At 35.6% G+C, this 25,820-nt stretch overlaps 1 protein-coding gene across 2 annotated transcripts; it reads right to left on the reverse strand.

The window, feature by feature from the left end:
* Positions 1-1,056: 1,056 nt before the first annotated feature.
* Positions 1,057-25,232, reverse strand: slgA (proline dehydrogenase slgA). 2 transcript variants are annotated; one of them, XM_018454449.1, is made up of 12 exons: positions 24,386-25,232; positions 9,576-9,784; positions 9,007-9,188; positions 7,100-7,177; positions 6,882-6,946; positions 6,621-6,802; positions 6,361-6,535; positions 6,168-6,278; positions 5,940-6,071; positions 5,674-5,873; positions 5,473-5,561; positions 1,057-5,384 (listed from the first exon to the last, which is right to left on the reverse strand). In XM_018454449.1, exons 1-12 carry the CDS (start codon positions 24,782-24,784, stop codon positions 5,179-5,181), a joined length of 2,028 nt encoding a protein of 675 aa, XP_018309951.1. In that variant the 5' UTR covers positions 24,785-25,232; the 3' UTR covers positions 1,057-5,178. The 2 variants fall into 2 exon arrangements, with proteins under 2 accessions (XP_018309951.1, XP_018309952.1); XM_018454450.1 differs by lacking the exon at positions 7,100-7,177 and having other exon boundaries at positions 5,179-5,384; positions 24,386-24,784.
* Between the last annotated feature and the right edge of the window lie 588 nt (positions 25,233-25,820).

Consider the following 25,820-nt stretch of genomic DNA (forward strand, 5'->3'; position numbering starts at 1 on the left):
TATATATATATATATACATATACGTACCCAGCGCGCGCGCACACACACACACACACATACCCCTCCCTATCTATCGTAGATGCTCGTATAAGAGCTTTGCGGATGCATCAATTTTTTGAGTGAAAAACGATTCCTGTCCTTTTGTATACCGATCATATTTGAAATGACGCGCGCGACCGCCAAAGTGATTCGCGATTGGTGTCAAAGGATGCGTTCCGAGTTACGCATGAAGCGTATGATGCATCATTTATCCTTATTGTTCACCAAATGATAAAGAAGGATAAAACGATACATCACACGCTTTATGCGCATTCGGAACGCACCCAAAGTTGAAGACAAATCGACGCCTAGAAGCGAATCTAACGATAAATGTAAGCTTTAACGACTTAAATATCATGACAATTCAGGTAAAATTTTTTATGATTATAATTCGTTGAGATGAGAGTCGCGTGTGAAGAGATCTTCCTTCGATTAGCGGGATTAGACTAACATGGGCGATCTCCGTTAATCTTCCGTAGATAAAAAATGACGAGGATGCGGCCATTTACGAAGCAAATCGCGAAAATACGATCGCTAAAGCACTTAGACATTTAGGACATCTTCTCTGATTGTATTAGCCGCAATCGTGATCATCTCCCGGTTCGCAGACTGTCAGTTGACATTTTTGTTACGAATCTTAGGAACTAAGCAAACTGCGAAACTGTAATCGCGTAAAGTTTAAGGGAAATCAATAAATGTTATCTCGTTTAATGTTACAAGTGTAGGCGAGTCGAATGTTAAATTAGAATGATATTACGATGGGGGTAACATATCACTGACATACATCATCCGGCGGAAACGGAGCCTAGTTTTCATTTGCTTTTCCATGACAGACGTAGCATATTGTTTGTAAAAGAACTGAAAAATCCTGGCAATGATTACTAAATGTTGAGTAAAATAATTTTAATCTAATGTTAGATTAAATTAAAATTATATTAACCGAATATTTGAGTGGAATTATTTCACTCAATATTTGATAGCTATTATTAAACTCTTTTTTTTTCAGTATATGACGACTCGTATCGCGGAGTAACTTTTTTCACCGTGAGAACCGTGAAATTAGAATAATTTCAAGATCCCTTAACGTGAAGGAAATAATCCTTCATGAGCTTCATCTATCTTTTTTTTTTTTCGTTTCATGATTCACATCGCATTTTATCATCCGATTAGATTTATACAATGTAATTTTAAGCCGAAAATGTAATCACATTTAATTTCATAATTTTATGCGAATCAGGAGTGCAAAATTATTTGATCATTGTATATACTTTCGGAACATTCCGGGACCCCTGTTTCCGTCGATAAAAAACTTATCTCATTTTACGGTAAAGTTTTTTTACGCCACATACATGTTTTCCGATGTTCGAGATAATCGTATTACGCTTGACCGATAGTAAGGATCGCAGGACAGCGATTGGATAAAAAGAGAAGGAAGAACACGAGGTTCCATGGAGGTGTGAAAGGAGAGAAAAACCGCTAGGACGCAAAAACGCTCGGCGTAGATAAATCCGTACTTTTTACTCAGCAATAAACTTGCTCACTACCGGTTCGCTGCGAGAATTGCAGCAGATTGTCCGCAGGGCGAGAAAAAAGGTTCGAGGGAGGGAGAAAAGGGAAGTGAAAAGAACGTTCAATGTCCTAGCGAGATGCGGAGCAAGGAATGTATATCGTCAGTGTGGCATTGGGGAAAGGCATATATTATCTGTATTTCATGAAATAATAAATATTATCTTATTTTATATCGATCGACGCTTGCTTTAATTCACTTTTGTGTGCGACGCGTAAAATCGCCATTCCCGAGATCACCCGTCTGCCTACGAACGTTCCCAAGGAAAAGCGAACACGCTCGACTATTCCTACTAAATCGCACGCATTTCTTTTTACCTTCCCTATTTTCAATTATATTTAATATATTCTTGGAATTACTTTCATCGTAGAGATCGTTGGTTCTCTATTCATTTTTGTACTTCGTAAACTAAATACACTAAAAGCTACTGAGACTCAGATTTCGTCGATCTTCCTCGAACGTTAACTTAATGATATGTAAATTTCTAAGAGCTCATCAGGACTGCAAACTAGCTCATAAGCGTCGATTAAATAAAAAGAAAAGATTGCACGTATTAAAAAAGAGAGAGAACGATCGTCAAAGAATAAAATGAAGAAAGGAAAAAGATCGGCGAAATCACCTCCAAGTCTTAGAACGCAAAAGTCTTGAAATATTTCACTAAAAAGGACAGCAATGGATCAATCTCGTTACTATATCTCGAACGCTTTGGTAGTAAAACGCCGAGTATTCAAATTAGAGTATTTGAAAGTATCGTGACGATTCTTCATCGATTTCTGATAAACGCCTCCACATCTCCGGGATGCATCATCGGTTTTGCGTTTCACTCTCTTCCAATTTCCAATAAGACATAAATGCAAGTGACAGAAATCACACATCTATTATACTATATACGTGTCATATATATATATATATGTGTGTGTGTATACATACATATACATATATATATACACGTCAACATTGTCTATCTAAGTTATTGTCAGCATCTTACGTCTTAACGGGAATGCGAGTAGAAGCTCGCGTTCTCGCGTAACAGGGCACGAGTAGTGGACTTTGAAGAAAGCCTTGGATTTTAACTGAATTTATCAGTGTATAACGTTTAGAAATACACACGCACACACACACGCACGCAATGGACATCAAGTATATCACATAGACACATGGAAACATTTTAGCTATTAGCCCGTGTAACTTGTAACAATGCCCCTTTATTTATTTCTTCATCGATCATATTTCTCGCTTTCCTTCTCTTTTTTTTCAAGCATTTGCATTTAACATATAATTCACAGCAAAATTTTTAGACTCGCTTTGTAACTCTTCCTTCCTTTCCCTTTCTTTCCTCTCACGAATCGATCAATGTCGCGCACGCAGTGCGTCTCTATGAAGCGAGTAAATACTCTACGCAAACGTATCTCGTTTGAATTATTACAGTCGTGTATAAATGTAGGCTACATACACACATACTATATAAACGTAACGCTTTCGTATAATGTATACAAGAAAAAGATAGGAGATCATAAATGACTTCATTCGCAAACAGATCGTCCAGAAAAACAAAATGAGTATAGTCTGATGACGATCTGTGAATTCGAAAAAAAGAAAAAAAGGATAGTAATAGTATTGGACTGATAGACTGGAGGAATACATTATTGAGTCGTCGCGAGTATAAAGGAAATACTGGCCTAAGAATATCAGAATATGCTACGCAACTTTCTCGGAAACGCTTGTACAATCTTACAGACTAAATTATATCGTAACTTGCTGATCGTTGATTGCAGATCGTGATATTTAAAATCGCGAATTACTCCTGCATTGACATCGACGAGTAACGCTGAATTATGAAACTGGACGCAATTCTCTTTTTCATGAATCAGATCATCGTTTAATCTCCAATAATTCCTTTCTTCGAAGAATAATTTCTCTCATGACGGATGAGAAAAGGATTTGTTAATATTTAAAACTCTTATTCGAATCACGGCATGAATTTATGGTTTCGAAATAAAAAATCGGTCCTCCTTTATTTTCTTCCTTGGAAAGAAACAATAATGACGGAGTATTTCTTTTTTTTATAACAGTATCTGCGGTGTTCTTCCGATAGCGTCGAATGCTTTTCTTACCAATTATCAGGAGACATGGTAGTGTCTCAGCGCTAAGACAAGCGCAGCGACACTATTGTTCTTTTGTGTAACGCGAGAAGCAATTTTAGGCTGAAGCAAAGTGGGACTAATATCTCGTGTACATATATGTGTGGCTTAACTACAACTATTAACGTATCACAAAAGAAATATCGCATTTCTCGCAGATCTCTCCGGCTTTCATTATCGTCAGGTCAGCCCAAAATCACTTTTATATCGCAACTTGATACGCGTGCACTACGAAGAACGACTCTGTCTTCCTTTCTTTCTCTCTTCCATTTCATACTACCCAACATTCGAAAATCCGCACGTCTCTAGTTAAGATACCTCTGAATCTTATTATACTTTCACCCTGTTATCTCGTCGCATTTCTAAGAAAATTATCTTTTCGTTTATATATAATACGCGTGTTATTTTTAAACACAAATTAAGAAGAAGGAAATCATTTTTGCGTGTTATTTATCTTTTCTCTTTTTTTAGACATAATCCATTTCACAGACTATGTTTCGCAGATTATATTAAAATGCTCATCGGCATTCATGTTATACGCTTAATGGAAGCGCACGCGATACAATTACTATCTGTTCCTTCTTAGTAACTATATAGCGCGAATGTTCTAAACATGTTCTAGCATGTTCATCGTGAGCATTAATCGTTAAGATGGTAGCAAATTATACAATTACATCCGGATTTATTTTCTTATCTCTCCCTCCTCCCCCTTTTTACTGATACTATGGACGATAAAACATTTAGAGGAACACGAATCATAAATAATTGATGCGCACGTGTATTATATATGGAAAATATTTGACGAGATTCTCAAAAAAATTGTAAAACTTGGGAAACACAAATGTGCTAAAAAACCAAGATAAGGTTTCTTCCAATCGTCATCATTGTTGCGAAAAAGCCACTGATGCGGTTGATCTCTTAATACTGTGCACAGAAAATATGCGAACTATCGTTAAAAAAATCATCGTTAATTTTATACTAAAGCCATTTTTTTTTTTTTAAAGAGTTGATTAGTTTTGGATTCTCTTTGCTCGATCTTTTTGAAAACACTTTCTCGTTAGTGAAACTAAATTATAGCACTATCATTGGCATCCTGTTTAATAACGACGAACAAAACGAGTAACGAATACATACTATAGCTTTACTCACAAGCAGTTTTGAGCATCAGTACATTCGACAATACAACACTAAGGCGATTTTTACGTAACAGATAACAGCGTATATTCTCAAGTCTCACATTCATACTCACGCACGTGGATGCGTGCACGACGCTACTCTCTCTTCCGAGTACCATAGTAACAGGTCCGTCAAGTTACTTCAATCAGAAGAGCTCGCCTCAAGTTCTTTCAGGAGAGTCCTCGATAATTTACAACCACTACTTAAATTTGATACTTAAAATTCTGTTTGTGTGCAACTAAACGGATTGACTGCTCAAACTGGAGTATAATTGCCCTTGGGTTTGTAAAAGAGCTTGCCGCGCACTATACGTCTCGTGATTTCATTTAGTAGCAGGCGTTTCTCCTTTTTGATCTTCTTCAGTATACCCCTGTTCTCTTGTGCGCGTCGCGACAAGTACGGCAATACCTCCTTAACCGGTCCGTACGGGATGTACTTGTACGCAGAGTAACCGGATTGACCTAGAAATTTTGTTCGATATCGATCCACGTGCATACATATCTCATCTTATATTATAGAAAAATATTTCAGCTAAGAATTATTCCATACCTAATGGAAATGTTATGTAATCGCACATTCCTAATAATTGACCAAAACATATGACTTTATCCTCCGGCGAAATTCCGATTTCTTTCATCCTAAAAGACGTAAAAATATTATTTCATACATATATATACATATGTGTGTATAAATATACACATATTCTTTTGTAGTGAGAATATAGATAGAATAAATCGTAACGATACTCACTTCTCGATCGCAAAACGCACAGTGTCTTCGTTGTGCGAGGCGACCATAATACCTATTTTCTTGGGATCTTCCCCCTTGTCCTTATATTGTTTCATCCGTCTCAAACACTCCATGAGCGTCTTATGGTAAGATTCGGTTGTCGCCTCAAACGTTGGGTTAGTGGGGTCTGGATAACCCATAGCTGCTGCTCTTGCTCTTTCCTGAATAAGAACCCTTTGATATTTCCGCGTAATTCAGTGAAATTTATTCGAAAAGTGTTCACAAACCTGTTCAATGTACGCGCCGCGTACAAGTTTAGCACCGAAATAAAAGTTTTGGCGTTCTGCCTGTTCGAGATCCGTTTTCACCTCATTATATGCGTCTTGTAGATACGTCTGGTAAGTGTTGAATACCACAGCCTAAGAAGTAGACCGACATTTGGCGGTAAGAATATCATTCACTGAAAAGTAGCTAAGTGATAACGTCGCGATCCTCTGAGAATATTAGAACGTTACCTTTTTCGTATTGTATTTGCGCATCATCTCTAACGTCAGGCGAGAAATGGCCGGTTGGAAGTACGTCTGCTCCGCATCTATCATGATACGAACATCCAGATTGTCAGCTACCTGTAAAAAAGAATGATTTATTTATTTATGAACGGTCAAGAACCTCAAAATTGATAGAAAAGCTTTATTGCTTAACACCTACCGTGACGATATTGTTTAGACGTCTAATCATGTTCCTAAACATTTCTTCTTCCTTGGACGTGAGTTGCGACATTAGCCTAACCATTTTGCCCGTCTTAATATCAGGTACTTGGAACGTTTCGCTCAGTTCATAATTTTCGTCTAGAATACCGCTCCACGGGAAGAGGTGAATCACACTGCGTGGACAAAAATATCCATTGTGTTTGCAATACTATTCTGTATTAAAACGTCGTTAAAATTCTTCATTTTGATCGCGCGTACCCTTCCTTATCCGATTGAATTTTTTGAAGGAACTTTTGCACCTCTGTTTCTTTGATGCGTGCCTCCTCGAATTTTTTCTTAAAATCATCAGGTTTTGCGTGATGAGCCAGAACGGCACCCTCGCCGCCGATAACATCCGATGTATACTGTCGTGCACGCATAATTACCTCAGACAATTGCAGCTGAAGCATAAATTATTTTATTACGGTTGTAGGTTTACAAATGAACAACTAAAGTCAGTAGAAAAATAAAATTACTAACCAGAAGCTGCGGCCGACCAAGCGCTGTTAATTTGACAGCTGTGATGCCCATTCCCATAGAAGCACCTGCAAAGATATACTTCCCGTTACGTCGTATTATACTACAATACTAATTAAGTCAATTATTCTTTCGTAAAAAAGAAAAGCGCTTCAGAAAAATAAAAAAATAATGTATGGGGAAGATTCCAAGGTAAGGAAGGAAAACAATGTCTTTCTTACCAGGATAAGGATCGACTTGGGCATGGGTGGTAATATTCTGGGAAGGATATTTCAACCGCAAAGTCTCAACTTCATCCTCTGGAAAATTTTATGAAACAATACTCTTTATTCAGAGTCTACAGTATATCGACTTTTTATTTTCCTCTATTTTTTAGATAGATATTAGTCAACTCGTGACAACTTTTTATCCATTAATGTCCCCGATATGTTACGTCACATAATTTGGGCGAAATAAACGGTGCATGTACTTACTGATATATTTATAGCCGAGTGTGGAAGATTTCGAAATTATGTAATTCACGTAATTTCGAAAAATCCATCGCCGCATAGCGAGAATACGTGCCGTTTTTCCAGGGTTGGCATTAATTTACCCACCCCAAAAAAACCCCTTGGGTTTTTTGGGTTTTACCCACTTAAAAAAACCTGCAATTTGTGGATTTTTTTTGATTTTATTGGAATTGTAGAAAAATAAATTTTTTAAACACATAAAAGGGACGTATTTATAAATATTTAATGAATATATGTATATTAAACCATAACTGAAGTGATATAATTTTAACGTATACCAATTTTAAGATATATACATGGTGAGTCACTTAAGACCGGCCACCCGAATAACACCCATAGTTTTGGAGATTGGAAAAAATGTTTTAGATGAAAGTGGAATGGTTTCAAGGGGGACGTATTTTGGTCACGTATTGTTGTCTTTCTTTTAGGTGGAGGCGCTAAAAAGATATATAGGTCCTCTCCATTTTTTTAAACGAAACTGTGTAATTTTTTTTATACAATATGGTCCCACTAATCATTCTGCATATAAAAGTATTAAGGTAGTGATAATAAAGTAGTGAATAATGATAAATACAACGTAAACTAAATATTACATGAAAAAAAATATCAAATAATCAATTTTACCAAAAAAATCCTAAAAAAACCCAAAACCCGAAAAACCCAAAAAACCCCAATAAAACCCAATAAAACCTCCATAAAATCCAATGTGTGTGTGGTTTTTTTTTGGTCGAGTTTTTTTTAAAAAGCCCGGGTTTTTTCCAATCCTACGTTTTTCTCTCTTTCTCGTATTGACAGTAATTTGATAGCGTTTTGTAGATAGTGCTAAACGTAATACCGGTGCCAGGAAGAGGCGAATGTTCTTGCGTCATCGGAAACTGAAAATTCGCTGAAAATGGCGATCGATCTTGCACGCGACTTCATGACGTCGGAATCGCTCCCCGTAATTATGCAATTACCTCTTTCCCCCCTCCCTAGAAAGCAGTCCTTCCGCCATGTTACATAGGTTTTAGTACTTTGATTAAGTATAATTTTACATTTCGTTTTAATTTAATTACACAACTTGTTCATTTAATTAATTAATTTTATATCTTCGCACATTTTATTGTCCTCGAATAAGTATCACATGGTGAATATTAATCTTCATGTAATCAGGATCGATAATCATGTTCATGAAAATCAAGTTGTACGATAATAGTAATGCAGTAATCTTGACGGATAGTAAATCGGAGCATCTCCTTGGATAGCAAAGATATATGACTAGTTTGGCTGACTGCACTGAATATCCGAAAAAGGTCAAGAGGCACTTTAAAAGAAGCCTTTTAAGAACATTGCAAAAAAAATCCATCTGCTTCATGAATTTAATCATCGTTCCTAGTTTTTGGTAAATTGCGGAATAGATCAAGATGATAGAAAAAACAAATAAATTCCTAATTTACACACTTAAAGTTAAATAACAAAAAATGTTTTCATTATTTAATTTAATTTAATTTTCAAGAGACTCGAGCGAAAAATCAGCTCCAGACTGGTTTGTGATCCTGCATAGCTTAATATTGCACAGCCAAACATGCTCAGGGATTAGGAAGGATTTTAAAATGCTATAGGAAGTCATAAGTACTCACTCGCCACAGCCTCCAGACATCTGATAAATATGTCCATGTTTCGCTCGCACGACGCTTCATTTAGGTAAAAATATGTCCTGGCCGACGACACCTTGTATCGTCGATCGGCGAACGACTTCTCCACGTGATACTTCTTTAGCGGGCCCTCCCTCTTCTCATCGCCCGCTTCCGACACGGAGGCTCTGAATGGAAGAATACCAAATAGTTAGCGGTTGTTCGGGCATTTATTATCATCGTAATCTATGTTTGTATTCGATTTTTTTTCTATTTAGATGTCTCATCTCTTTCTTAAACTGTTTCCATTCACATACTGATGGAAATTAAAATCCATTCACGCAAGAATCGAAGATAAGCAAATATAAATAAAAAAAACTGTATCCGATATTATCTCTGTGCGGTAAAGCGATACATAGGCTTAAATTTCATACTTGATGAAAGGATTCGAACGGAGTAACGTGTTACTCTAAGGCCATACGGAAAATAAAAAAGATCAATGCACGATAGTTGCCACAACGTAATTGTTATGTCACGGAAATATGTAAAACTTATTTAAAGAGTATTATACTTACTGAACTTCACGCCTCTCGGCTTCCTCCTGTGAGATGTCTTCCTCGACAGAATAATCAAGGATTGGTTTAACGCCAAATTGCCGCAGCCTATCTAAGACAGGTGTAATCTGCACCTCATCTTCGCCAGCGACAAAGTGACCGTAAAACGTGGCCTTCATGAGCTTTGTGAACAGCTTTTCGCCCAGCACTGACTTCGCCATTTTCATGACCTGTACAAAATTTAAACAATGAGACATACTCAGCATTTTGTTGTTGATAAAGCTTAGCAATATAACGTAACGCGCGAGAACGAAGAAAAATGTAAAAATAATATCGCAGCTAATTCTTCGTTTGAGGTTCACCTTTGGAGCGAGCATTACGTAACCGAGCGGAGAGACGAAAACGTTACTTGTAGGCAGTATCCCCTCGCACAATAAAAATGTAGGTTACATTCCACTTAATGGCTACGTTTGATCAAAATATCGATCTCCTGAGAAACGAGATGCACGCTCCCGAGAATGCCCAGAACCGTTTATATTTAAAAAGTCAAATTATAGAAAATGTGAAAGGAAGATAATATATAAAATTTGTCAATATATACTATTTTAATTATTTAGAAATAAAATGCTGCTTTCGTAATTTTATAAAAACATAATAATTTTCTCGCTTGCATGAAGATGGATAAAGCACATTAAGTGTTCAGAAGAAAAGATACAAATTGTAATAATACAGGACGTGTTAATGAATTTTCACGCACATATAAAGATATGTGATATACATACGCGCGTTATTATGTGTGAAACGCACTATAATATTTTGGATATATTGAAACGTATTATGGAAAAATATCTACTGACTAAGCTTTATTCGATAAAGTACAGAAACAATTTAAATTAAATTTTTATTCGTTCGACGAATATCTGATGAGAATTGATTATTCTAGATTGAGAGGTATTTTTGTAAAAATAAAAGAAATAGAAGATAATAACCAATGATTAGTCAATTTCTTACGTTAAATTAGTACTATTAATAAACCATTATACCAGATATAAAATAATTATTCATTGACTAATAATTATTTATTGAAATAATTAGTCCTTATTTGAACCAATTTTATTAAGAGGCATTTTTGTATGTATTCAAGATTGCAAGCAAAATGACCAAGATTTTTGACCTGTAAGTTTTAATTTAAAAAACTTTGATATGGTAACCCTAAGTAAGGATCTAAACGGAATCAAGATTTGTTAAGGTGTGAGTTTAAATACTGTTTGTAGAAAATTTGGTTTGTAAAAGATTTAAGAGTAGAAATGTGTTGCGGCACATAATAGCCCACAGACGAATACAAACATGTCGTGTACGAATATGTACCTATTTATGACAACTAAAGTAACGTTAATTGCTCGCTAATAACACGACGTCCGACGCTAACAATAATCCGTCATAATTTACACCCCGTGATTCATAACACTGCGAGTTTGTGATCATATCACGGATCGTATCACGGAGAGCATGTCAAACAAATACATTTTAGTAAATATGATGAGCATGAAAACGTCAAAGTGCTGTTCCATCGATGTATCGAATTGCTCTTCGGTCCTGTTTGCCTTTCCATCACAATATTTTCTTTTGCGTATACACCTATCATTTTTTTTTATATTTACATTGAAGAATGTAAATATAATTTCGCATTGTGCGAAAAGATGCAGCTACCAATCATTCCTAAAAAATTACAATCCTGGAAAAATCTGTCGCTTTCTAAGAAAGGAAGCAATTAATCCAACAAAAAAATTTCTAGATAAAGATAAACTTGATATTCGCGATACAAATTGGCGATATAAATCTGATGAGATAGCAGAGCAACAAAATGCGTAACATAAGCTTCAAAGGGAAAAGTGAGAGAAAGTATGATTCAGACTGTTAAAATAGAAACAATTTTGTGATGACAGGAGAAGAACTCGTCGATTGCAATCGTTTTCTTTACCGGCCTGGTCGGGTTTCGTCAAATGAAATCGTAGAAATAAAATTGGGATGCAGCGAGAGTCAGTAAAAACTAGCGATGGCGTGCCTGGAAGTCGATTCTAATTTTAGCGTCTCATTCATAAGACTTCTCTCTTCATTGTGCTGGAAAACTTTTCATATACGTTAGACATAGAGCGTATCTGTAATTATTGAAGCACATGGTATAAAGTTTACATTGTCATTTAATTATGGTAAACTACAGAACTACAGAACAAGAATTGACACTTCAAAAAGTTTTAATCATTCGTGTCAGACAGCTATAATTATAATTAATAAGATTACTCATAATCGAAGTGATAATTCAAAGCAAATTGGAAACGCGGATTCTCAAGTGTTAGGCAAACAGATGGATAGTTACATGCTACAATGTTACATGGAAGACAGTGTACATATGTACTTAACGTTGCCACTTAAGTCATTGTTATGTTTGTCAAACTCGAGGGTCTCTCGGAGCTCACCGAAACGTTTGTCAACGTTATGTACCTATTGATAAGCCTAAACAGAGTGTGTATCTATACAAATCGCTCGATAAGCTCGGCTTTCCCATGCCTGCTGTAAATTTTCTGTACTATGTAATTATGAATGATTACGTTACGTTCTTGTATTCCACCCACTAAGGAAAGCGAATAGAATCGCAGTAGTACCGATTGCGAATGCATCAACTGATCGACCTACCGCAAAGCAACCTCTCATTTTGTATGATATACTATTTTATTCTTGTTTAATATTCGGTGAACAACAAAGATAAAATCATCTACAGAACGGAGCCTCAGAGGTCTACGAGTATCTATCGACTTTGTCACGTTACGTAGCTGTGCGAGATTAATCGGAGCGTGCACTGCTACGTGCCAAAACCAACTCATAGCTCTACTAGCTCGCATCCTCGGTACATTGTTCAAAAATAATGTTATACTATGACCAGTCAGTGATTCGAGACCACTCATTCGGTGTAGTTATAATTCAAACGAGAAATTCTATCGCCGAATTAAATTCACTCTAAATTTCTTGTAGTGAAATTTCACTCTAAGAGAGTGAAAATACCACCACCCAGTGAAAATATTTCATCTTACTTTTTTGGGAGTGAGATTTCACTCCTTTGAAGTGAAAATTCAAAAGAGTGAAAATTGTCACTCTTTTTCAAGAAGTGAAATATTTTCACTTTTTTTCGAGGATGGTTGTATTTTCACTTTCTTGGAGTGAGATTTCACTGTAAGAAATTTAGAGTGTTACTACCTATATATTATTATGGTATGTAAGTATATCATTACGATTTGACAATGATAACTGCAGTACAGTTCGTCGAACTTATTATCTTATGTATCTCATAATGCAACTGGAGAACGCGGGTTGCGATTCGAGCTGACGATCGATCTAGAAAAATACTTGGCTTCGAACTACCTCGAAAATCAAGTACATCCTTTGAAATTTTTAATAGCACCGTCATATCATTGCCGTGATCTTCAAGAACTCATTCCTTTCGCACTTTATATTCGAGTCATTTCAGATGGTGAGTCATTTGATGTCGATCAGATCGAAAGATAGGCCAGTGACAGGACGGGACATCTTGTAGAATGATAGTTTTATTATTTTATGTCTGTAAATAAACAGGGAAAAAATCTGCGACAGAGATGACGCGCATATAGGTACTTAAAACGCCGATAATAGCGATTTATTTCGGATGCCGATCGACGTTGATAAAGCCGTCTATTTTTAAACCTTTGCTAACCATTTAGTCCAAGCCTCTCCTGATGCACAATGATTCTCTATTTTTTAACAGAAATATTAATTGTAAATTATATTGTTAATAATAATGTCTAAACTGCGAATTTCTAGTTAAAGTTCATTAAATTTTAAAAATTTAAGTACTACTTTTAAATTTAAGTACTTCAGTCAGTTTTAAATTAATTTAAATTCAAGCATATTTTCATCGTAAGTAAAAACTCTTTCCATCTTTCTACTAAAATAAGATTAAAAATCGAACAGATACATTAAAACTATACTTAGCGGATAGTATTATAATATTCGAAATAGTTCTTCTGCCATTATAATGTAAAAGAATACGAGAATTTTGCAACGAAGAAGATAAAAAAACGTTACAGCTTGTTAAGAAACAACTTAAAATTCCAAGTATTTCAAGTATCATCTGGTTATTAGAACAAAATTACACAAGAATTAGGGACGATTTGCTTGGCAATTCGAGACTGAGTCTAATTTTTTGCATATTTTTTAATTCTTTAAATGAGTATCCGCGGAAATTCGGAACATGAACGTATCATAACTTTCTGTCATTTTCTTCGATTAAATTATTATTATTCGCTAACAAGGAATTTTACGTTGTAGCTTTAGAGTTATAATTAATAGAAGAAAAAAAAGAAAGGAACATTAGCAGAGTTGAGAGATATGGGAGCTGGCATTTAAATTTTAATAGAATTTAATAAAATCGAGTTGATGAACTCGCTGGACTCCGTCCATTCGACCTTGATCGCACAAGCAGGCGCCAGACGAACTGGACAGCCTTGGGATTACTTTTGCGTGTCCCTTATACCGATCGCTTAGCTCGTCTTCTGCGCACATATGTGGGACGAATCCTGCGACATATGACCAGTCTTGAGACGTTCCTAGCCTCAAGTTTGAGTAACTTCAAAAGACACACGTGCGCAATGGGACTGATCGAAAGCCGGGTGTGTCAAGAGTGTGTGGAAATTTTTAGAACAGACGTACTAGCCAAGGAACGAATCGAAGAAAAAGAATACCGTTGATTCGTAGGCGATATTCTTGCCTATTTGTTCAAGTGTCGCTCAGTTAAATTTGGAAAACACAATAAAAAGGCAGTGAAACATCAATCTTGAAAAAATTTGGTGGAATAGCGTTTCGTTGATAGATTCGCACGAATCGCGAAATAAATAATTTCGCGTAAAAAAATTGAAAAAGATCGCTTTGTGTTAAATACGATCCATTTTGAGGAGTCGAAACTACTCCAATTTTTACGCAAGTCATGCGAGACACAAGACACGTAATTTAATACTGATTAGACGAGATTAGCTGCGAGAGGAGGAAGATATATCAAAAAAGGAAGAGCAAGACGTTCCGCCAATGAGTTCAAGGAGACCGAGAGTCCAATCAATGTGCGAAAAACGGGAGCGACAGACGCAGCGACGCCGGGCGATGCATCGCAGTGTTGCATAACGAGAGCAGCTCGAAAGCGTAATAATTCCCGGGAGATGCAAGAACCACGCAATCAGAGATTATATGGTCTCCAGCGAAATTGATGCCAATTTGATACTATCAAACTGCTCGCCCAAATATACCAACTCTCGTACTTCTTTTATTTCTCTTCTAATCGACTCTAAGAAAATCCTACAAATTTCACCTTCAGCATGTACTAAATTCGCTGCATTTCTAGAGGCCTGTTCTTTTTAGCTGAACTTTTTGACAGTTCATCTTTCCTTCTTTTCTCTTCACGTTGAAAAAGAAGGGAAAAGATGAACTGTGAAGAAGTCAGCTAAAATGAACAGGCTACACCTTCAGTGTAGCGGTGCACGAAGACCTGATATTGATCTTACACGCACATAGCGCTTCTTGCCGTTAGAAAACAACTGCATGTGTAAGAAAATAACAAGGCAAAAACACGAGAGGAGAAAAAAATACTTTTCGATTCGATTTAATTGAGAATTATATTAATTGAGAAACAGGATGCAAACAAGGCTCGAAAACATGTATTAATCCTCCATCAGAAATGTGAAATTTCATCCTTTATCCTCAATCAGGATCTTCAAGATCAATGCAGACTTTTATATTGTCCCGGACTCTGTAAAAAAAATCTGAAAAAATTCTTACATACTTGTGAAAGCTTTAATAACAAGTTGTTATCATCATAGAAATTGGATGATATTTTACTTTTTACATATTTAAATTTATATTGTCTAGATATTATATGTACTAGAATTTACAATCAGAAAATCAAATGTGCCTTTAAAGTCCATCATTGCCAACGGAGGGTTAAACAAAATATGTATCTAATATGTATTAAAAGGGAGTAAACATTATTTAAAGAGATTGATCACATTCTACATCAAACATTAGATTCATCCAATTAAATATCATCTTCAACTTAAATCTTCGTTAAAACTATTCACTTTTAAAATATTTTTTTCAAATTATCATATTCTGATTTATGTTGCTGATCCACCTGATCGTGTGCAACATTTATGGAAAGTGCATGGGAGATGTGCCGTCTGGTCTGGCACACTGTCTGAACGGAGTCTGGCTCGAGAACGAGGGAGCCAACGTCCCCCCTGGGGTCAGGTCACGTTCTCAGGGTTGCACCGGTGTCGATACGCGACTTTGCGCAACAATGTTCTCATACAGTTTTCGCTCGTGATCTGCACGCAAGTGTTCCTCTGTTCACGATTTTTCATTACTCCGGAATTAACGAAATACTTAGAAAAACAATCCCTTCCTACAATCACCGTGACTTATCGACCTAACTTTAGATTCTGACTAGTAAAGACAAAAAAATTTTCGATGGAAGAACAGAAAGCTTCGCTGCAACAATCTGCGGCTTGAAGAGAAGACCTTTGTTCTTTTTTAAAGATCTTTCTTCTTTTTTTTTCATTTTTAACTCTCACACACACACACAATTGGGTTATCAAAAAAAGTGTACAAAGTAATTACTTACAATATTTATATACAGTTTTCAAAAAATATAAAATCTTATAAATACTTTCTAAAGATATCAAAATAAATATAAAATTTGTTAAAGTGATGAGAAAATTTATCTGGAACACAAACAGCCCATCATGTGTAGTAAAAGACCGGAAAATCATTGTCTAGTGTACTAAAAGTTAATAATAACCTTTTATCCTATTCGACATGAGAATAGGCAGATCACCTTTCGCAATATTCGCATGACAAATTGGAAGGTTGTCGTGATAAGACTATCGTGATAAAATCAAAGCCACACTAATTGTCACAACTTGGCGCAATTGTCGTGAACCAATTTTTTCCCGTATCATTTTTTTTATTTACGTCGCACTTATGTCTTCTTTATAATCTATCAAGGAAATATCGAACTAGACTCGATATATCTTCGTCTGCGATGAGAATTATTACAACTCGCGGCGAACCGACATTGAAACGAGCACGATCGATACGAAAGAATAGCAAGAAGAAAAGAGAAATAGTTCGCGTTCATGTCGGACAGCGGGTTTTCGAGGGAGAAGAAATATTTCTCGTTTGACCAATATCGTAAAAATGCAATGTTTTACAATTAGCGTCGCGCCGCTGAATTATGCATCAAATGACCAGACGCTAACCAAACAACAGCGCAACATTTACATCCGGCAGGATGATTTACTGTGCGCGATTGCGTGCGGTCAGCAGACGTAACTGAATTTTATATAACGTAAAGTTCGACAGTTAGACAGGTATATTTTGTAGCGTTCGCGACACTAAGGCCCGATTTTTTATTATTTGGTTAACTTGTGGTTAAGCTTAACCTGATGTTTCACCCAATGGGCTTCATCCATGACACCTTCACAGATAAAACCCGTTGGATAAAACATCAGGTTAAGTCTAATCACAAGTTAACCAGGTAATGAAAACCGGGCTTAAGATGTATCCTGCACTGTTAAATCTATAGCGTCAAATTTAACCTAACGTGAGTCGCCACTGCTCCTACTAAATATATTTTTTTACCAAAATAATAGTTAAATTTGACTCTATATCGTGTCAAATATAACCATTGTTTTAGTATAAAATAACGATATGATTGAGTAGGAGCAGTGGCGACTCACGTTAAGTTAAATTTGACACTATAGATTTAACAACAATGACGCATATACGCAACGCAAAAAATCTATAATACGACGCGTCATTTGTCCTCAAAAAAGATTTGGAAAAAGACACATTGCGTTTCTCGCAAAGCATCTGACAATGATCGTCGTATATTTTTACACCTTAAAGATGTATTAAATGTGTTAATATTTATGCTATAAATAAACCATGTACATATAAATTGTGTTTGTTATAATCTATTTTTCTTGAGTAACACGTTTTATTCGTTGTTATTTTCATTCTTATAAATTAAAGTTTAAAAAACAATGACAAAAATGATTTTTTTTTATAAGTACTTTAAGCATTCAAAATGATTTAGAGCAAAGTTTCAATGCAATTTAGAGATTAGTTGCAAAGATTTAGAAAAAATAAATATTGTGTTCATTTACAAAACAATCAATTCTTTGCATCGCAATGTAATTTCACATAAATCATCTCAAATACTTAAAGCACTTGTATTAAAAAACCGAGATTTTTATAATTATTTTATAATGCATTCCCATATATTTCTATTAAAAAAAGTATAAATTAAAAAAATACTACTTCTTATTGACTTCTTATTAATTTTTCCAAATAGTGAACTGTCGCTAAAAATGTTCTGTATTATTTTTAAATGCGATCTAGAATAATTTGTATTTTTTAATAACTTTTTCATTAGTTTGAAAATATGTGCAACATTCTTAACTACTTTGAGCGCGATAAAAAAAATGTACAATTTTCTTTACAATTACGTATGATGACTATGCAATTATGCACAAAAATTACAAGAATTACACTAATTACGAGAATATCTAAATGAGAATATCTAAATTCTTCGTTTTTTATTTAGAAGTTCTTGCGAAAACATTTGTATGAATCAGAAACGTCTTTTTAAAACTCTTTTTGAAATTCTCTGTGACAGATATTACGTCAAACGTTAACAGACCGCACAACAGGTCAACATACAGCATATTATGTATAATTACGTATAATTTGCAAACTCTAATTAAGATAAACGTCAGGACGATATTAGTCGTCCGCGGGATACTTATGTGCATTTGAAATAGTGTCGATTTTTACTTCATAACGAGTGAAATAAGTCAATGTTTTTCATGCGACATAATCTTGTGAATAAGAGACAAAAGATGTTTTCCATTTCAACGATAAACAAGTAATTTTACTCAATTAGTAAGACTACGAGAATACCAATAAGTGTTTTGTTAACAATTATAATTGCACCATCGCAAACCAATTTAGACAATAGTTCAAATTCAGCAAAATCGTTAATTATCAGCGCATACATGCGTAGAAATTACTGTATTATCATAAAAGTGCACAAATCAACGGAGGCAGTGATTCTTTGAACGAATTAAGGAAATCACGATTGAATTCCGCGTGCCAGAGCGTACTACACGTCTATCCTTAGACGCGGTGGTTATGTAATTGCTCGGCACCGACAGCGGCGATGGTTTGCAGCAAAATTCCTAGGTCGATCCGATGTGTCCGGCAATAGTGAATCAATAACGTCACGTCACATTGGGGCAGCTTAATAGAAAATCACGTAAACGCGTTACGTAAGTGCCGGTGAAGAAGACGAAAGATCTGCGAACGACGGATTATAAGTAAAAGATGAACATTTTTCCTTATTCTCTTCAAGGATTCCCCGCGACGTTATCTGCAGTCGTGTTCAAGATCACGATTATCGCGATCAGCCGATTGCGATTAAATGATTTATCGATCAGCTGACCAGGCAGAATTGAGGAACGCGATTAGAAAGATGGTAATTGATATTTGAACGCCTTCTTCTGGGAAGCTCGGAACGACCTATCGTGCAAAAGCGAAACGTGATCCAGTCGCGGGTGACGTTTGCGAGCGATTCCCGTGGGAATTGTTGCGCCCATTCCGGTATATCAGAATCTCTGATTCGATATCACGATCGACCTCAGAGCGACAACCCCTGACCTGCTTTTCAGATCAGGGGACCACGCTAGAGTGGCGTCCTTCCACAGATAATTCGTAATAGGTGCTTTCCATTTGATGATACAAATCGACACAAGTGTAGTTCTGTCTTTATTACTCACTAATTGCCCGTGTCTACCAATGTAATTTAATTTTAATCTCGGTTTAACTAACTCTTCTTCTTTTTCTCCCTAGTTATAAAAAAAGATGAAGAGTAAGTTGAAGACTGAGATTAAAGTTAATCTCAATCTTCAACATTGGTATAGAAACCTGCATAAATATCAAGAAAGATAAAATAATGCTTGGGTCGACTTGTATCACTAAATGGAAATCTAATACAGATCAGATGAGACACGTGAATCAGATGGCAAAAGATTATACTTTTTTTAAGAACAAAACATGATGTTTTTTTTAAACACGTTTTTAATTAGGGATGCACCGGATCGTAAAATTAACGGATACCGGATCCGGTACAAAATATGTTATACAAAATATAACATCGGATATCCGAGAAGGTAATTTCTTCGAGTCGGATATCCGACATTTTCCGGATATCCGATCGTATTCCGGAAAAATGTCTTAAAAAAAGCCTATAGAGAAAAAATTGTAATGTTGCAACAATGTATAAGATATTATAGCATTATGAATATGCATACTTATTTTTAGAACATTTGTATAATATAATAAAAAATCAACAATTTAATGATATCAAATTTCAACCGGATATATTCCCGGATACTAATGATATCCGACTATCCGGTCGGATAGTTAAATATATATAATAGTAAAAAAGTGCCGGATAATATCGAATACCGGATACTTTCCGAATATCCGGTGCATCTTTTTAATGCTTCATACATGTTTTAATCATTATAAAAAAAGAACATGTTTAAAACGAGTTAACATCGAACGGTTTAAACAAGTTTAAAAGATGATTTTTATCAACACTAACGTTAACACCAAGGTACCGTCGCGATCGGCTGTTTACCTCACGAATATTACGTCACAATAACGTCACATATGCACGGGATTTAAATATTCGCGCCGCTTATTATTAAAAGCTTGAGTAATTAGCGCATTCTGTCACATTAGTGAGCGATAATTGATTATAAAGTGAGAAACCTAAATCGTTATTTCGCATGATTTTTCTTCAAGCTGTGCACGACATGTATTACGATACTTGGGAGCCAGGAAGATTAATTGAATCACTGGTTAAATATTTTGATGAAATTTTCACTTCGTTGGATATATATATATACATATATATGTATATATATATACACACCTGCGATAGGTATGTGCTGTCAATATGTTAATTTCCACGGAAGAAACATTGCTGCTAAATTATTGAGATCTTATCGAAGCTTACTATGTTTAGTTATATTTGTTACGAAAAAGATTCTGGCTATTCCTAAATCGATTATCATCTGGGAATTCCACGTCGCTTATCGCTTTATGTATGAATGACGATTATGTATAACGAATGATTAAGTATGAATGATTTTAAAACGATTTTTACTTTATACATGGAGTAAAACAAATACATAAAATGTTTATACTTAACAAAAAATAAGATTAAATATTCTATTAATTCTTTGTAAATCGACAACCTCGTTTGAGGTTACCCATTTTTATTTTATAAACTGATCGCTCAATTTTTATAAAACGTGGCCTGTGGGGTATTTGATAATGCTTTCGAATCTAAGGTCAAAAATAAAAAATTTTAAATGGTGGATTGAATATAGCGGATAGAATTTACAAAAAAATATTATTTGATTATTATAAAATTAGATTTTAGGGAGTTTTTAATTGCGATGTATTACATCAAATTTCTAGTTCCACTTTATTTGAAATTTATCAGTGCTACGTAAACAGTTAGTTGACTTTTAAATTCTAATTTACTTACTCTAAATGATACTATCTTTAATTTTTATACAATGAAACCTAAGTATATATTATATATACGTATATCTTATTAAAGAATCTTCCTATTCCAATCAAAATGGTTTAAATTCCTCTTAAACGAAATTATTATATCACAATTTATTCAGACATTTTCTCTTCCAACTAAAATAGTGATTATTTAATTCTCCTTCAAAACATTATACAAAACATTATCACAAAATTGCGTTATCTTGCTCCGTTTAAGTGTTACCACAAAAAATTAAAGAATTAACCGTATAAAATAAAAAATTTAATTTAAATAGAAAAATTTTTCATGTAAAAACACTTGGCGCTGCTAGATCTCGATATAATAACATAGTAGTAAAACATGAATATAAATAAGAAAATAAGAATACAATACTTAAAATAACAACATAAATAAGAAGCATTAATAAGAAAAGTTAGAATCACACATATTAAAAAATATGAATACTTGGAAACTAAGAAAAATAAAAAGTATTCCCAATGAGCGTTAAAGTATCTAGCGTGTGTATATATGCGATTGAGTTATAGAGTCGTGTAAATTATGAACGTTGTGAATGCTATTAAATTTAAGTCTAAGAAAAATTAATTTAGATTTGTAAGACATGCGTTATGAAAGAGAATTTATTATAACTTTTATTATTATTTTTAAATTATAATTACCTTTTATTATTTATTTTTATTAATTACCATTCTGATTTTAAATTGTTTTTATAGTTTTTCTTACTTGATCTAGTAGCGCCAAGTCTTTTTACATGAAAAATTTTTCTATTTAAATTAAATTTTTTATTTTATACGGTTAATTCTTTAATTTTTTGTGGTAACACTTAAACGGAGCAAGATAACGCAATTTTGTGATAATGTTTTGTATAATGTTTTGAAGGAGAATTAAATAATCACTGCTTTAGTTGGAAGAGAAAATGTCTTTGAATGAATTGTGATATAATAATTTCGTTTAAGAGAAATTTAAACCATTTTGATTGGAATAGGAAGATTCTTTAATAAGATATACGTATATATAATATATACTTAGGTTTCATTGTATAAAAATTAAAGATAGTATCATTTAGAGTAAGTAAATTAGAATTTAAAAGTCAACTAACTGTTTACGTAGCACTGATAAATTTCAAATAAAGTGGAACTAGAAATTTGATGTAATACATCGCAATTAAAAACTCCCTAAAATCTAATTTTGTACAAATAATACATATCGTTAGATTAATATTCATTATTTATTTACTTTAGCATGGTATAAAGAAGTGGGATTTAACTTGGCGCCAGTTCTTGATATCAAATCTTTTATAGGAATGATACATATCATTAAAGTTAATATTATTTATTTAATTTGGTATCCGAATTACATGAAACTTAACTTGGCGCCAATTGTTTAAGTTAACATTCTAGATCCTTCTTTATGGAAGCTACTATCCTTTTAAAATTAGATATTTTCGTGCTGCATTCAAACTTAAATATTATAAAAAACCTAAAACCAAGATAATCCTGGTAATCAGATTATTTTGGAATTTGAATTTTAGAATTCTGAATCGAGAATCGAATTCAGCGACCCTGAAAGCCTTTAGAAATCAAGATCTTTGACAAGTTACTTTGTTAGAAAGCTCTGACCCTCATCAAAGATTTAAGAAAGAATGAGAAGAGAAAAAAGGTAGTACAACTAAAAAGTTACACTGTTAGGTAACCATCTTCGAAATAGCGTTTTCCTTCTTGTGAAGATTATCTTTCTTTTCACTGAATGAAGGAAAACAACTTCAGTCGTATACGTTTCAACACTAAAACCGACAATGGCATCCCGCTGAATTGTCGAATGTGTCCATTTGACGATTTCTTATTTTTCTTTTCGGTTAATAAAGATTTGTTTTGACATTATTTTTTATATATCACTTAAAGTTTAATAGCTTTTCGCTAGAAAAAAAGTCGTTATAATTTAGAGCAAAAGCTAAAGACTTACTACACCTATTATACATACAGAAAATTATCATTCTATTGCAAAAGTAATTACTCAATTTACTTTCTTCCTTTTAAGTAATCGTTATCTTAACAAAGAATATTTTCTTGATAGTGTAATCTTAAAATATTTATTACAAATATACTTAATATTTATTATATAATTATAAATTTAAAAAACAATACTTAAAGCAAGAATTTATTTTCTTTTGAAGAATATTATAAAATGGATGAAAGAAGTGACTTTATATAATAAGCAAATCAAATTTATTTTAATTTAATAATCTTGATTAAAGTATTAAACTTACTAGGATTCAGAATATATTTTGAATAAATTTGATGCTTGTGGGAATTTATAGATTTGCGGATATATGAACTTTTAAAATACACATGATACTTTTGAAACACAAAAGTACATACTGTACAAGTAATAATCCACTACTTGAAACACGTACTTTTCTGTGTGTAGACAAGAGAGAAGAAAGAGGGAAGGGCTAACAATAAGCTAAGGCTGGAATCAAACTACGCATTGAAGATTGAGATTGAAGAGTGAAGATTGAAATTTGACCAATGAGGACAAAGGGATTTTAGCTTCTATTGTTATGATTGGTCAAATTTCAATCTTCAATCTCAATCTTCAATGCATAATCTGATTCCGGCTTAAGGGTGCTATTTCATTTGTACGTTTTTTCGTACGATGTACTGTGTACAGAACAGAGAGGTCCTCAGGGTCTCTATTCTTGAAAAGAAACGTATACGAAATTCTAGAAAAATACTATAATATACGTAACTGTAGTATTTCTTTAGACTTTCGTATACGTTTTTTTTTTTCAAGAATAGGGGCCCAGATCTCTCTATCCGATAGCCAACCTACAGGCTTGAAAAATTTGTCGTACGACAAAAACGCACAAATGAAATATCACCCTTAAGGATCATACTAACTGTAAATTGTTAACTTATACTGTAAGCTATAAGAAATTGATCAATCACAGTCGAATGTGAGGAAAATAAAATCGATTATTCTCCTTATATATTCAATTGTGAATAGTCAATTTCTTATAGCTCACAGCATAATTAAGTTAACAGTTTACGGTCGGTACAAATGATTCTTAAATCTATACAAGAGAGCGAGGCAAGCGATTTTCTCTCACCGTCATGTTGTTCTCCACGACGTATTCGATGCTGCACATCTGATAGACAAAATAGGCGCGCATCAACTCCATAGTCGTCTTGCTTTTAAAGGCGGCGATTGGGTCGTTAAACTTCAAATCGAGCGGGTCGATTTGCCGAGGCACCGCCGATTGTTGCTGCTGTCGTTGCTTCTTGACGTCAGTGACGGCGGCGGAGGAGGTGGCATAGCTACGCACCTGTGCAACCAACCGCAATGACGGTGGTGTCCTAGTAACCGCCGCCGCCGCCGCCGTCGTAGTCGTCGTCGTCGTCGCCACGGCGTTCTCCAGGAGGCCGATCACAGTCAACGGCGAAGCGCCGCACTTGACCAGCTTTTTACCGGCGCAACATCGCCGCGGCACGCTCCTCAGAAACGCCATCGTTTTCGGCGCGCGGCAATGAAGGAAGGTGAACGAGAGAGGGACGATGAGAGGGAAGGAGGAAAGAGGGAATTATTAGCGAGCGAGAGAGACCGTCGGCGACGCGGCTTCCGCGTCACCGAAACGGGATACCACTTTCTCACCGAGGCTGGCTTGGTTCTCCCTCAGGTTGACGAACGGAGCTTTAAGGGACGGGAAAGAGAGGATACAGGAAGGAGGGAGGGCGAAGGACAAGTCGTGACAAATCGCGCGGATGATCGGCTCGTCGAGAACCTGCCGAGAATCGAGTCGGAAATCTCGGTGAGAGAGCCGGACGAGGGTACCCAGGCGAAACTATCGGTTTCCCCGATGTGCAGGAAATTAGGTCCTGTCGTTGCCGCCGCTGCTACTGATCGACGTTGCCTTCGTCCCTTCTCGCGATACACTCGATGACGTGCGCGTGTTCAGTAACGAGAATCGCAGAGCGAAGCGACGCGGCGCGACTGACCGGTGATGACAGGATGACGGTGGCCCCGTCGTCGTGACACCGTCGACGTGAGAGCTGGTGAGAGCGAGCTCCGCGACGTGGATTGAGAGCAGTTGGGAGAGCGCGCGAGTAATAGCACGGCAAATGGCGACCGGCCGCCTCTGCTCTCTGCCTCACGACGCGACGGGAATATTGATTTTCGTTCGCCGGGGACACCACGTTCCGACTACGTACGATACCGTGGCCACCGGATCCGCGGACGGCTTAAATATAACGCGCCAGCGTCGATCGGAATTTCGTCGACGCGCCTCGTTCCCCCGACTAGCGCGCCGCCGTTGCCGCCGCGTTCCCGCGACGCTGATTGGCCCGCCGACGGAGGCGTGCGCTCCCGACCGCCACTCCGATTGGCGGTCTCTCTCCTTTTTTCGCAAATATGTGCGCGGAGACGAGCTGCGCACAGTGGCGTCGAAAATCATATTACCCGGAGCACCGACGAGATATTATTAAAGACCGACATCCTTATGGGAGTTCGCGTCCTTGTTAATATTGAAGTGATTAAGAGTAAAAAAA

This window comes from Mycetomoellerius zeteki, unplaced genomic scaffold (genome assembly GCF_001594055.1).
Source record: "Mycetomoellerius zeteki isolate Tzet28-1 unplaced genomic scaffold, Tzet1.0 scaffold433, whole genome shotgun sequence".
In the NCBI taxonomy this organism is placed as follows: domain Eukaryota; kingdom Metazoa; phylum Arthropoda; class Insecta; order Hymenoptera; family Formicidae; genus Mycetomoellerius; species Mycetomoellerius zeteki.

Bases quoted from the DNA above. Each gene is read 5' to 3' on its own strand.
- slgA (XM_018454449.1), bottom strand. From the start codon at position 24,784: ATGGCGTTTCTGAGGAGCGTGCCGCGGCGATGTTGCGCCGGTAAAAAG. The intron at 6,072-6,167 runs GTAACGTTCTAA...TCTACTTCTTAG, and splicing joins GCAAATACAATACGAAAAAG to GCTGTGGTATTCAACACTTA. The intron at 5,385-5,472 runs GTATGGAATAAT...CAAAATTTCTAG, and splicing joins TTACATAACATTTCCATTAG to GTCAATCCGGTTACTCTGCG.